The 13,607-nt window shown below is 39.1% G+C and overlaps 1 protein-coding gene across 1 annotated transcript in view; it reads left to right on the forward strand.

Annotated features, from left to right (window-relative positions):
- Positions 1-1,566: 1,566 nt before the first annotated feature.
- The window catches only part of LOC117531572 (calcium/calmodulin-dependent protein kinase type II subunit gamma-like), a 156,828-nt gene continuing 144,787 nt past the window's right edge, over positions 1,567-13,607 (forward strand). Inside the window, exon 1 of the mRNA XM_034194694.1 lies at positions 1,567-1,772. Coding sequence (XP_034050585.1) covers positions 1,708-1,772 — 65 coding nt within the window. The 5' untranslated portion in view covers positions 1,567-1,707. The remainder of the gene's footprint in view (positions 1,773-13,607) is intronic.

Consider the following 13,607-nt stretch of genomic DNA (forward strand, 5'->3'; position numbering starts at 1 on the left):
GTCCTTTACCTTCCCATATGAAACTTGATAGGCACTTGTTTCATTCAGAGAATTGATCTTTTGATATATATATATATATATATATATATATATATATATATATATATATATATATATATATATATATATATATATATATATATATATATATATATAAAAAATGTTTTTCCTGCCACTAGATGTCATATTTGCTCAAATTTCAGAATCAAAACAAAGATTCCCTCCTCGGCCACTCCTCTTCAGCCCCCCCCCTCCCATGCATTGAGAAGAAGGAACAGCAGTTTTAGCCTTTTAACACTTGCTTCTTATGTGTCTGTAGAATATCAGATGTATGGAGATTATAGTTCAACCATGTTCTTGGTCAGAGGCATTTATAGCTTCTTAACGTGTTTTTTTTGGACATATTTCTAGAAAGTTGTCGGCATTAGCCATGTTGAAAATTCAGCAGTTATGCAGTGAGTAGTGAGTGCTGGTGTTTCTTTATAAATGTGAGGAAAGGTAAAGATATCCCAGAGTGGGTCTCACATGCGCTAAACAGAAGTTTGATACACAAAATGTATATGTAATCAGACTGGGAATGTAAACAGAGCATTTTTTTTTGGAGAAAATAGTTCTCTGCTCTATTAATGTGTAAAACCTGAGTCCAAGGACCTTTAAAAGCTACATTCAGTGCAGGATGGGGGGGAGTTATGGCGTTTGTAACTCCCCTCCTTTGAGCCACTGAATAAAGATGTTGTGGCATGTGACAGAAATACAGTGACAGCAATTCATAATTAATCTGGTGGCATTCATTATACTATAATACAGATCATAATTTGCTTTAAAAATATCGGTACTCGAGGATAAGACCACTTCAGGTGGCAAACTATTCCAAATCTTTACTGCTCAGTTACTAAAGAAATTTTTTTCTCACATTCAATCTAGATCTATTAACTTCCAAGCAGTAAGTATACCTTCTCATTTCAAAAAATACAGTGGGGTCAACATTCTCAAAGCCATGCAAAATTTTATATATTTCATTCAAATCACCTCGGGTTCGTCTGTCTTCAAGACTTGTGCAGTGCACAGCTCAGCTCATTTACTGTCCTCAGAAGATTTCCAGTGTTTAAAATAAAAATTGTGTAATAGACTGAACGGTGACTGAAGAGTTGGCATTTAGCTTCCCTGATTGCTTTAGAAAAAGGCAAATGATTTTTAAAATTATCCTTCAGGTTTTGGAAGAATACAAGCAGACCTTCTTCATTGGGGCACCCCATTCACCCCCTCAGTTAAAACGAGATCTGCCCCTGTTGTCTCGCAATTGTACCTTATAAAGTCGATTTTTTTTTTTTACTTTTTAATCTAAATAGTGAATACATATGGAAATGGACGTTTTTTAAGTACTTTGGTGGAGGGGGGGGGGGGGGGTCCCTAGTGATGAAGACGAGAAACAGATCTGGCAACGCTGCTTGCTCCTCTCATGCCGCACGCGCCTGCTCTCGCGAGATTGCCGCATCCTCCTACTATACACCATCTTCACCACTCCTCCTCCCTCCAGCCCCTCCCTTTCCGCCTCGGCACTTCTCTCCTCTTCAGCCTTGCCTGCCTGCCTGCCTGTCAGAAAGGTGCTGCTACGCTGTTGGAGGCCAGGCTATCCTCCTCCCCAGACCCCGCACGAGAACCAGCCGCCGTCGCACCCCGAGGCTCCCCCTCCTCTCGGCTCCAGCCATGGCGAACACCGCTACTTCCACCAGGTTTACCGACGAGTACCAGCTGTACGAGGAGCTCGGGAAGTAAGCAGCGTTTTGTTTTTTGTCGTTGTGTGTCCCCACCCCCGCAAACCTCGCCTCATGTTATTCCTCTTTAGCCACTTAGCAGGCGATATAGCTAGCCAAAATACCTCCACACGAGTCGCTTTGGGTGTTTTATCAGTGGGTGAGCGGGTGTCGACAGGGGCGTGTTGTCGTGTTGCAGTCAGGGGTGAACGCCGCTTGTGTCGGTTAGCTGATCTGCAGTATCTCAGCTCCCACGCTGACATTGATAAACTAGCCGAGCCCACTGACGTCTTTTTAGAGCACCCCACACGGAGGCTGGCGCACTAACAGTTGTCAGCCCTTCCGTGTTTGTAAGGTTTTCTTGCGCCGTCTTCTCTGTCTTCCTGCTGGGTCTCCGAGAGACGGCAGAGGCGATGCCTTTAGTTACGCCGTGACATGTCACCGGCCCGCGGCTGTGACAGCTCCACGGCGGCTCCGCACACACACAAGCTTTGGCTAACTAGGCCGACTGTACTCCCCCACTGAACCCCTGCAGATGGTGTGTGTGGAACCGAGATGAGCAACGTTTTGTATCCGTAAAATTATTTAAAGGGGAAGCAATTTGTTGTTTGCATAATGTTACAGATTCGCGTACATCAGCAGGGGCGCAGCCACGTTTTTTAAATAGGGTTGGGGGGGCTATGTTGAGGCTGCATGATATGGTCGAAAAATTAATTGCATTCTTGGAATCCATACTCTGAAGTTGATTGGCCACATTTTTTGGTGCTAAGTAGTAGGGATGTGAATCTTACAACAACTCACGATTCAATTCGATTCTGTTTCTTGGGGTGACTATTCAATTCAGAATCGATTTTCGATTGAAAGAGCTCTATGAAATAGTTATTACTTAAAAAATGTTTATGTTTAAGAAAATGGAGCTTTAGAAGGTTAATCAAGTGATTCTAAAGATGTAAATTTACTTATCTGTTTTGCTCGTTCAGAGTTGGCTGGTGGTTTAGCGAAGCGCTGGTCAGTAGTTGGCAGATACTGCTGCTCTGCTTCTTTTAGCTCCGGGTGATGGTGTAGCATGTGGGCTTGCAGATTTGAACTGTTCCTGAAGTACTTGACTTTGATTTTGAAGATTTTCCACACTGCATCAGTTGTGTCAAGCTCCTTCTTATGCAGCAAATAATAAAATCCAAAATGCGCCCAAACATTTGCCTTCAGCAAAGACGGTGCTGGCTGAATTAGCTCTTCGTCTGCCATGCTAAGCTGCAGCTCACGAATGTTTGAAGCACGCCGGACCCGCCCCTTGTGGGGACACTGTAGTACGGAGGCCGTTGCCTGACAAACAGTACACGCAGCAAGCAAGCAAGTAAGAAAATGTTTTAAAAAATGCTTTTTAAAAATCAATTCTTAGACATTTTGGATCGATTCAGAATCTTAATAAATAAGAATTGCGATTCGGACGTGAATTTGACCTGCATTTGTACAACACTTGTTAACCAGGGCTATCCCATTTGGGATCTCACATTCCCTTTGAGAATTGACAAGCTCTATGGAACTTAATAAATTCCTTAAACTACTATTAAGTAGATTAAAGATTCATGTCTTATATTTGCAATTTATTTTGGCTCTGAAATATTAATTTACTGCAAAATAAAATTGCCATTTTAGTTTTGCTGCACATGTGGAACAGTGTATTGCATGATTATTTTCATTTAAATCACATCCTTACACAAATATATAATTGGACAGGCTGACACTGAAATATGATTAATCGTGCAAACCTGAAGTATGTGTTGCATTGTATATACTGGTTGGGGAAAGGATTTATAGTTTTCCTAATTATTGCAGTTGTACACAAGTTCTCTTTGTTGTATAGTTTTGCACAATAAGTGTTATAAAGTACCACTTTGGTAAAATATCTCCTGCTAATACTGTAAAAACTGCCATGCAGTTTCCATAGCATTGCCCTCATGTTTATATTTTAGACTGTATTTTCGCCCCCACTTAAAGGTTTTAGAGGATAATGGCTAATTTGCATGTTCTTACATTTATTTAATTTCTGTACATGCAGCTCAGACTGAATCAGCCCCCCCCCCCCCCCCCCCCAATCATGAGGTGCATTGGCAGAAAAAGATGAGGTGCTCAGATATGCAAAAGCAACAGTTAAGTCATCTGCTCTCAGGGGGGTGTCTGAGGTTTTGTCTGTTCTGAGGGTATCAAAATTAAAAAGTCACCAATTAAATACAGCACATCCAGAAAGTATTCATAGTGCTTGACTTTTTCCACATTTTATGTTGCAGCCTTATTCCAAAATAGAGTAAATTACTTTCTCCCCCTCAAAATTCAAATCAACAGCACCCCATAATGACAACATGGAACAAAGTTTATTTTATTGTATTTATTTATTTATTGCAAATTTATTAAAAATAAAAAACTAAGAAATCGCATGTATATCAGTATTCACACCCTTTGCTCAGTACTTCATTGATGCACTTTTGGCAGCAATTACAGCCTGCAACAAGCTTGGTGCACCTGTCTTTATAGACAGTTTTGCCCATTCCTCTTTCCATCCCATCCTCACAACCTTAAAACCACTAAAAAGATGGTCAGCTTAAAACTAGTGTGCAAAGGGCAAATAAATAAATAAGTATATAAATATCTAAATATAACCATATGCAAACCTACTAAGATGTGTTCAGTTGCACAATTGCTGCTGGGACAAAACTACTCCTGTAGCGTTTTGTTCTACACCTTGGGACTCTAAACCTACGGCCAGAAGGTAGAAGCTGAAATTCATTAGCCAGGGGGTGGGAGTCATCAACTATAATGCAGTTGGTTATCCGCTGTAATTGTTTAGTGTACAGGGACTCTAAACTCAGCTGCGATTCACCAATCAACCGACTGGACCATTTAATGATCTGACTCAGTCTGTTCCTATCCTTCAGTGTCAAACTGCCAAACCATGCCACCAAAGAAAAAGCTAAAACAGATTCAATAAAAGCACGATAAAATAGTGTTAACATGGTTCGGCCAATGTGAAAATACGACAGTTTCCTGAGACAGAACAAGCGCTGATGTCCCTTCCTACACACCGCCTCACAGTTTGCCACAAACTTCAGCGAATCATCAATAATAGTCCCAAGGTATTTATAAGTTTTCACAATTCCAACTGGTTGACCATTCATTGTTGTGTTGCCAGGTGTGCTACCATTCTTCCTAAAATCAATGACCATATCTTTAGTTTTAGATATATTAATCTGAAGATATGAGTCCTCACACCATTTAACAAAATGGTCAACTACATGACCGTGGCTACTCTCATTATCCCGCAGCAGACTGACAATCACTGTATCATCCGCGTATTTTAAAATGAACCTGTTTTTAAAAGTGCTCTGACACATACTGGTATAGAGAATAAATAACAGAGGTGAGAGCACACACCCTTGTGGCGAGCCAGTAGAACACACTGTGTTTGATAAAATCCCGTTCACTCTAACTTTCTGTGTTCTGTTTGTTAAAAAGTCTAAAATCCAACCCACGAGATTACTTAATTTAAAATGTTCTAAAAGCCTTTGGGTTAAAATACAGGGTTGAATTGTATTAAAAGCTGAAGAGAAGTCAACAAATAAAAGCCGGGCATGACACCCGCTGCCCTCCAAATGCCTGAGAAGCAGATTAAGCAAAGTGAGTGTGGCGTCCTCCACTCCTCTATTAGGCCTGTAAGCAAATTGTAACGGATCGAGTGCATGCATAGTATTTTTTTTAGCATTACCGACCGTACCAATTTCTCAAAGATCTTCATCAAAATTGATGTTAGAGCAACAGGCCTAAAATCATTCAAGGATGTAGGATTACTAGATTTAGGAACTGGGACCACAACAGCATCTTTCCACACTTTGGGGACATGCTGTGTTTCCAAGGACCAGTTAAAAATATAATAAAAAACTGGACTCAGCTCTTTTGCACAAGATTTAAGTAAATGGCCACAGATATTATCTGGACCATGACTCTTATTTACCTTTGTGCTAAGAAAAGCTTTTTCTATATCCCATTGGTGAAGGGAGAAGTGTTGAGAGTCACGGAGCCTGAGACCAAGTTCCTGAGTTTCCTTACTAAAATCAGATATGTTAAAACGATTTAAAAAATCAATTAAGAGCATTAGCTAGTTCAATATCTGAGTTGAAGCCATTTAAAGTAATATTTGTGCTGCTTTCCATATTTTGGAGGTCTGCAATGGCCTTCATACTAGACCAAGCTGACCCAAGATTATGAGCAGCCATCCTCTTGTCCAACTCAGACTTATAGGTCTGTTTTCCTTCTTTTTCTTTATACAAGATTTCACTGATTTAGTGACCCATGGTCTATTATTAGGATAAATTTTAACTTTCTTACAGGGAACAATCATGTCTCTACAAAAAGTGACATAAGAACATATAACATCAGTGAGTTCATCCAGGTTATCAGAGGACTGCTTAAACATGTCCCAGTCAGCACACTCTTGGCTGTGTGCTTAGGGTCATTGTCCTGCTGAAAGATGAACCACCGCCCCAGTCTCCCAAGAGAGCTCTGGAGCAGGTTTTCATCCAGGATGTCTCTGTACATTGCTGCATTTATCTTTCCCTCAATCCTGACTAGTCTCCCAGTTCCTGCCACTGAAAAATATCCCCACAGCATGATGCTGCCACCATCATGCTTCACTGTAGGCATGGTGCCTGGCATGACTTGACGTCTGGCATTCACGCCAAAGACTTCAGTCTTTGTCTCTTCAGACAAGAGAATTTTGTTTCTCATGGTCTGAGTCCTTCAGGTGCTTTTTGACAAACTCCAGGTGGGATGCCATGTGCCTTTTTTCTAAGGAGTGGCTTCTGTCTGGACACTCCAACAAACAGGCCTGATTGGTGGATTGCTGCAGAGATGGTTGTCCTTCTGGAAGGTTCTCCTCACTCCACAGAGGAATGCTCGAGCTCTGACAGAGTGACCATCGGGTTCTTGGTCGCCTCCCTGACTAAGGTCCTTCTCCCCCGATCACTCAATTTAGGCATCCGGCCAGCTCTAGGAAAAGTCCTGGTGGATCTGAACATCTTCTGTTTATGGATGATGGATGCCACTGTGCTCATTGGGACCTTGAAAGCATCAGAAATGTTTCTGTATCCTTCTCCAGATTTGTCTTGAGACAATCCTGTCTCAGAGGTCTACAGACAATTCTTTTGACTTCATGCTTGGTTTGTGCTCTAACATGCACTGTCAACTGAGGGACCTTATATGTGGACAGATGTTTGTCTTTCAAACTCATGTCCAGTCAACTGAATTTACCCCAGGTGGACTCAAGGATGATCCATGGAAACAGGATGCGCCTGAGCTCGATTTTGAGCTTCATGGCAAAGGCTGTGAATACTTACGTACATGTGATTTCTTAGTTTTTTTTTTTTTTTTTTATAAATTTGCAAAAATCTCAAAACATTTCTCACATTTTCATTATGAGGTGTGTGTAGAATTTTGAGAAAAAAATTGAATTTCATCAATTTTGAAATAAGGCTGTAACATCACAATGTGTTAAGTGGACCGCTGTGAATACTTTCTGGATGCACCGTAAAGTCATACTAACACACTTGACTGACAAAATAAATTCTCCCTACTGTATATAAGAAAAATTGACCCAGAATACATTGCTTTGTCAATAGCATTTTTTTTTTTTTGTTTGGTTTTTGATGTTAAAAAATAAAACAAGCTTTGCTCCCCACCACAAGCAGTTTGTTTCTGAGGATGGCACGAGATAGAAGCACAGATTTATCATTATAATAATAAGAAGAAATTATTATAAGCACAGATTTACAGATTTTCCTTTTTACCCCCTTTTTTTTTGCGTTATTCTTTCTAGCATACAGCCTTCCCATAGGCAATCGATTCTTCTGTAAATACATAACATTGATGCAGGGAAATGTCATGCTTGTTCGTAACAAACAGCGTATTTTTTTTTCAAAATACTGAGAATGTGGCAAAATGCCATCAAGAATATGTAAACATGTCTTACTTCACGCAGCTCCCATGCTCTGTTGTTGTTGTTGTTCCTCCAGTTCTTCAAGAAACATCAGAATGCCCTATTTTGACCTCAAATTTTCAAAAGCTCCACACCACGGAAATGGGGAGGGTCCCCTTCCTCACCATTCTCCCCGCTGAGTCCATCCGCTTCATCGCATCTGATGTTGTCCCATTGCAAAATAAATAAATAAAAAATCCTGATTAAAGTATTAAAAAGATGGATTATACACTAACACCATAGACTATAATTTATGAATGCATTTCAGTAAAATTAATTTAAGCATTATTAAGGACATAAATATATCTATATAGTGATACGTATAACGTATCTGACATTGAATGCATCATATGGAACTTTGAGAAACAATATAGACCCCTATTTGGAGGTGAATTAACTCAAAGAATCCCCCTTGTTCCTCATCTTGGTACCATTAAATGACCAAAGCACAATGCCATCTGTCTTATATTTAAGTTATGACACAAATGTATGTCCTTATACCTGGTTGTAGTTGCTTTCATCAACTATCCAGATGTTTGCTTGTGCTCTGAAGAGTAAAGCTAGACTTTTGCTTCAAGTAAATGTTGGGATAACTTGAGCCTGGAGTCTACCTGCTTGGTGCTAACTTGTATGCTAATATGACTGTGCTATGATTGCTACACAAAATCCAATTTCTGCAGAAAATAATTTGTGGAAAAAAGTAGGGCTGCTCAACTGATTTTCATAGTTGATTCATCAAGAAAATAATTAATCATCTGATCAATTCGTTGGTCAAAAGATGTTGAACAGTGTCAGTCAGTGTTTTTTTGGAGCTCAAGATGATGCCTTCAAATGTTGTCCACATCGAGAGATTCAGTTTACTGTCAGGTGGGAGTAAAGAAATGAGTAAAATAAACCAGAATATATTCACATTTAAGAAGCTGAAATAAAAGCACTTAGATTTTTTTAAAACAATTACTCAAATGACTGAGTATCAAAGTAGTTGTCAATTAATCGTAATTTAATAGTTAATTACTAGTCCATTAATTGTTGCAGCGTACTTCAGCAAATATATATGGCCATTTATTGCAACATTGGCATTGCAGCATTCTTGGTTTGTGATTAGATGAAAAATCGATTGACTGTCTGGTGCTAGAACATACCAGTCATTTCTTTTAAGAAATTTGAACCTTCCACAAAGCTGAAAAGGAGATGTTCAAAGTACTTTTACATACATTCCTAAGTGCTATTGGCTCGCTGATAGTAATCAGCTGTCTTCTGAAAGTACTAGTCTGTCAAGACTTGGATGAACAAGATCTAGTCCTTCTTGAAAGCAATTAATTTATAAAAGGGAAGTTGTTTTTTTTTTTTTTTGCCCTTGAAGCATTAAGTAGTTAAGTTTTTGATAATGTTACGATAAGTTGAACACAGATCTGTAACGACAAGCTCTGAGTGTCGTCGTCTTTTTTTTCAATAAATAATTGAATGGGGATTCTCTAATATCTTCAGAAAATTGTATTCAGTTTCTCAACATGATTACAGTGCAGCTGAATGTGAAGCACTTTTCAGAGTATTGATCTGCACTTAACCACAGCAAATATTAGCTGAAATATGCACTTTAAGGAAAAACCTCAAGTAAGTCACTTTGTGACACTTGATGCTGAGCTTTTAAAGAGGTTATAGCAAGCAAAGTTTTAATGGCAAACTAGAAGGAAGAGAAGCCAGCCCTTGGAAAGTGGCTATTGGTGCTGTAATTTATTCTTTTTCAGTTTGATGGTGTAGGAAATGGTTGGCGGTAAATTAATATGTGACGACAATATATTTTGGCCCCATACCTCAAAGTGACAAACACGAGTCTTTAAAGGCGGCAACATATTTCATCTATTATCAGAGCAGGCCTATAAAGCTTCTTTGGTACAACTGGGCCCATAAGTATTTGGACAGTGGCAGAAGGTTTGTAATTGTTGCTGTGTACATAATCACAATATAGTTGAAATGAAACAATCAAGATATACTAGGGTGGACTTTCAGCTTTATTTCAAGGGATTCAACACAGTGTGTGTGTGTGTGTGTGGGGGGGGGGGTGTTGTGTAGAGTGGCGTCAACTCAGAACATGGCGCCATTTTGGTTCCAACTGTGCTGAACTACTGAATGAACCTTTTATGTTTTCAACATTTTTTAAAATAATATAACCACATACAGCAACACGTACAGGTGCTATCACAATAAATATGAAAACAGTTAAGCTATGAAATTTACATACATTTACAATTTATGATGATTTATTTAATTCATTTAAAGCCTGATTTATGCAGCTGCTGCTCTGTAACTCCGTGTCATGCCATGACATGGCATGACCCTCAAGCTTTTCTTTCTACAGTCTTCACCTCCAAATCAAAGGTAAGCTGTAAATATGCAGATTTTCTGATCCATTTATCAGCGTGTGCACTGTAAAAACTGTTATAATATGATGGGAGACGAAGGATTGAAAGCAGCAATGTGTCAAATCACAGCCATTTGTGTCTGATTTAACAGCTGCATGTCAGGCTTCAGGTCCCAGTCTAAACGCTGTTTGAAAAACTAAATTGCCGGACTGTTAATAACAGAAATGACTCCGGTCTCGCTTTACTCAAATCGATGAGTTTCAGCACTGGACTTTAATTTGTGCCTCTGCACGGCCAGACTGCTTGGTGTTTTTAATGGAAATACATTGCGATCGGACGGGACGTTTATCCGATATGAGCCATATGTATGTAACAGATTAGTTAAAGTCAGGAGGTGCCAAACATCTACAGGAATCCTGAATTCCAGTAAAATATCTGTGCACCTCATTTAATGACCGGGTCAAAATTTCGTCTGAAATTTTTTTTTCTGCCAAATGTATTTTATTCATTATGAAAATGTAAAAGCAACAACGTGTTTGCTGCTTTCACTGCAGGCTGCGGGTCTGAGCCTGAGCATGGGGTGAATGTGAGGCATTATTGTAAAGTGCTTTGAGCTTCTGATGCAGATGGAAAAGTGTTGTATAAATGCAGTCCATTTATGGCGTGAAAAAAATAAACTGTCTGGCTTTTAATCATGGAAATGACTCTGGTCCCTCATGCGAGGGGTTTAATTGAAATAAATTGCGATCAGACAGGACATTTTATCTGATGTGAGTGAAAAATCCGCTGTACAAAATCTGTTATATACAGTGTTTATTACATGGAAAACAGTACAAAAACTTAGCAAATTTTTTTTTGTCCGGTGACTGAAAATATCCAGTTTATACAATGACGGTTTAGGTGAGTTTTACTGTACATGGTACTGAACAGTAAATTTACCTCTCAATGCTTTGACGATGAAGTCGCTTCCATCCCACACAGCTGACTTTATTTTCCCAAATTTTTCTTCTGTTCGGATCTGAAGGGAATCTGTACATCTTGAAGCCCTTGTTGTGTCTGTTTGTGCCTCTGAATGCACAGCAACCCAGCATTTTCAAAGAATAATAAAAAAAAAAAGCTGACTTTACATGCAGGCAGACAGCGAACGCTATTTTTAATCCAAGCTGGCACCATGAGTCACGTGATCTAATTATTTATTTATTTTTTCTTGACGTGTCATGTTGCCACTCTCTCTAGCAAGGCACTGTAGTGTTGTGATGTTTCTTTTGCATAACCAGACATGACTTTGTGGTTATGTGGAACAACCGGATTTTAATACAAGAAAATGCATCAAAGCTAAGACTGAGTCCTCCCATGTGCTTTCTGACAAACTGTACCTGACATTTATAATTCAAATAAATAAATAAAAAATCTTTTCGTGCCATTACAGTGTGAAATGGAATAACTGGTGATGCAACAAACAGACCCGGCGCCATGAGGGGGCATTTGGGGGCGACGCCCCCTCACATCATCAACCCCGCCCCCTTGGATGTCAGAGTTATCAAAAATAACTGTCTATCTACTGTCTCGTGTCGTTTCTCAGATCAGTTGTTGGTTTGGTTTTGTGGTATGCAGATCACTTGACCGAGGGTCTATACGTTCAAATAATAATAAAAAAAAAATACTGTCATCACTCTTTAATCTTACTCAGTCAGTCTCTTACAACGGTGTAGCCTAAATACATGAGCTTTCCAGGAGCGCACCCAATTCATTATGCACGCTCAGAGGCACGTCTCCTCCGGTGCGCTTTTTTTTGGGGGGGGGGGGGCGCCCCCGCCCCCTGTGATAAACTCATCACCCCCTTAATATTTTTTTTTTCTGGCGCCGGGCTTGGCAACAAACAAAAATTGCATGCGGCAGTGTCTCTAAACAGACATTGAAGCCTGTAATGCCTGGTTCACACGACAAGGTAATTGTGCTGATTTTTGACCCGATCTTCCCCTTCCGACAATCTTAAAGAAGTCCCGACTATCGTGATGGCTCTAAAGCTAATCTTATCAGATATTCCTACTGTGTGGTGTGTTAAACATGCTGTAGTCTGTTCAGAAGAATATCAGAAGCACTCATACCTCAAATCGTGAATATTCAACATGTTGGATCGTCTTTGCCAAATATCCCAGTGTGTGGGGTGTGCCCCGAGCACAAACAAGCACACAGCCTGTTGAATCTGATGTGTAGCCAATCAGAACGCAAGGTAACAGAAGTACGGCAGGGAATCCAAAATCAAAACCATTTTTCTTCTTGTTTTTGTATCGTTTTGTCTCAGAAATAGCCCAAATCTTGCCAGTTGAACCAGATGTAACTGCTTTAGAGAGTCGTGGGTGTCTTTCTTGTTTGTCACGAGGCTCCTTCTTGCACAGTCACTCTGTTTCTGAGAATTGCATATTCCAGAAATATATTGTTTGCATTTTCTTAAATATTGAAGTAAATCAAGTCCAAGACATGCTCAGTGACTTTGAAATGTTAATGTTTCTGTCTCCTAACTTAGCTAAAGAAACCATTTATAAAAGTGATGATGATTGTTGTTGTTAATATAGAGATACATCTTCAACCGCTTATCTGGGATCGAGTCGTGGGGATTGTTATTATTTATCCATTCGTTTTTCATACCCATTTACTAAAGTCAAGGGTCCCAGGGGTGGGGGTAGATGCTGTAGCCTATATTATTTATTTGATTTTGGTTTGGTTGAGCTTCCAATAGAAGACAATTAAAAACTGTATGCATTATCAAGTCATCAGCATATTCACATAGATCAAATACAAAATACATGGTTACACAAATGGTTACACTTATATATTAAGAACACAGCCTTAAGGATTAAAACTTAATAAAAGTTGCACACAGTCTGTCAATCCATCATTAACTGGGAAATGATTATTAATTTTATCTTTACAGTAATTGGCATACCTATCATTGAATACTTATTTAACAAGAGAGATTCTGTATTTTGGTATGTTTGACTAGTATTGGTGATGAGGTTACTCTGACAAGAATAATCACATAAATAAGTTTTATTTATGTAGTGTATTAAGTGTTGTTATGGTTTATTTATTTATTTGGTATTAAAAATTTATTTAATTTGTTCAATTATCTATGGGCTCTAAAAAATGGAGGGAGTGTGTACATAAATGACCACAATTCCTAAATGGTTAATGTGAAATTTTTGTTAAAACCCTTGAAATTAAAGCTAGAAGAGGTCTTCATGCACTACAATACATGTTGCATTTCAGCGCCACTTAAGGATGGGTATTGATAAGGTTTTATCGATATCGATGCCATTATTGATTCTGCTTATTGATCCGATTCCTTATCGATACCTCGTGAATTTTGTACTAAAAGTAGGCTTTACAGGTTTTCTATGTATTTCCTTGAGTCTTAAAGTAAATATGAAATTAATCACTGTGTCCTTGATCTCTGGACATAAA

The sequence above is a fragment of the Thalassophryne amazonica genome, chromosome 18 (assembly GCF_902500255.1).
Source record: "Thalassophryne amazonica chromosome 18, fThaAma1.1, whole genome shotgun sequence".
Classification (NCBI taxonomy): Eukaryota; Metazoa; Chordata; class Actinopteri; order Batrachoidiformes; family Batrachoididae; genus Thalassophryne; species Thalassophryne amazonica.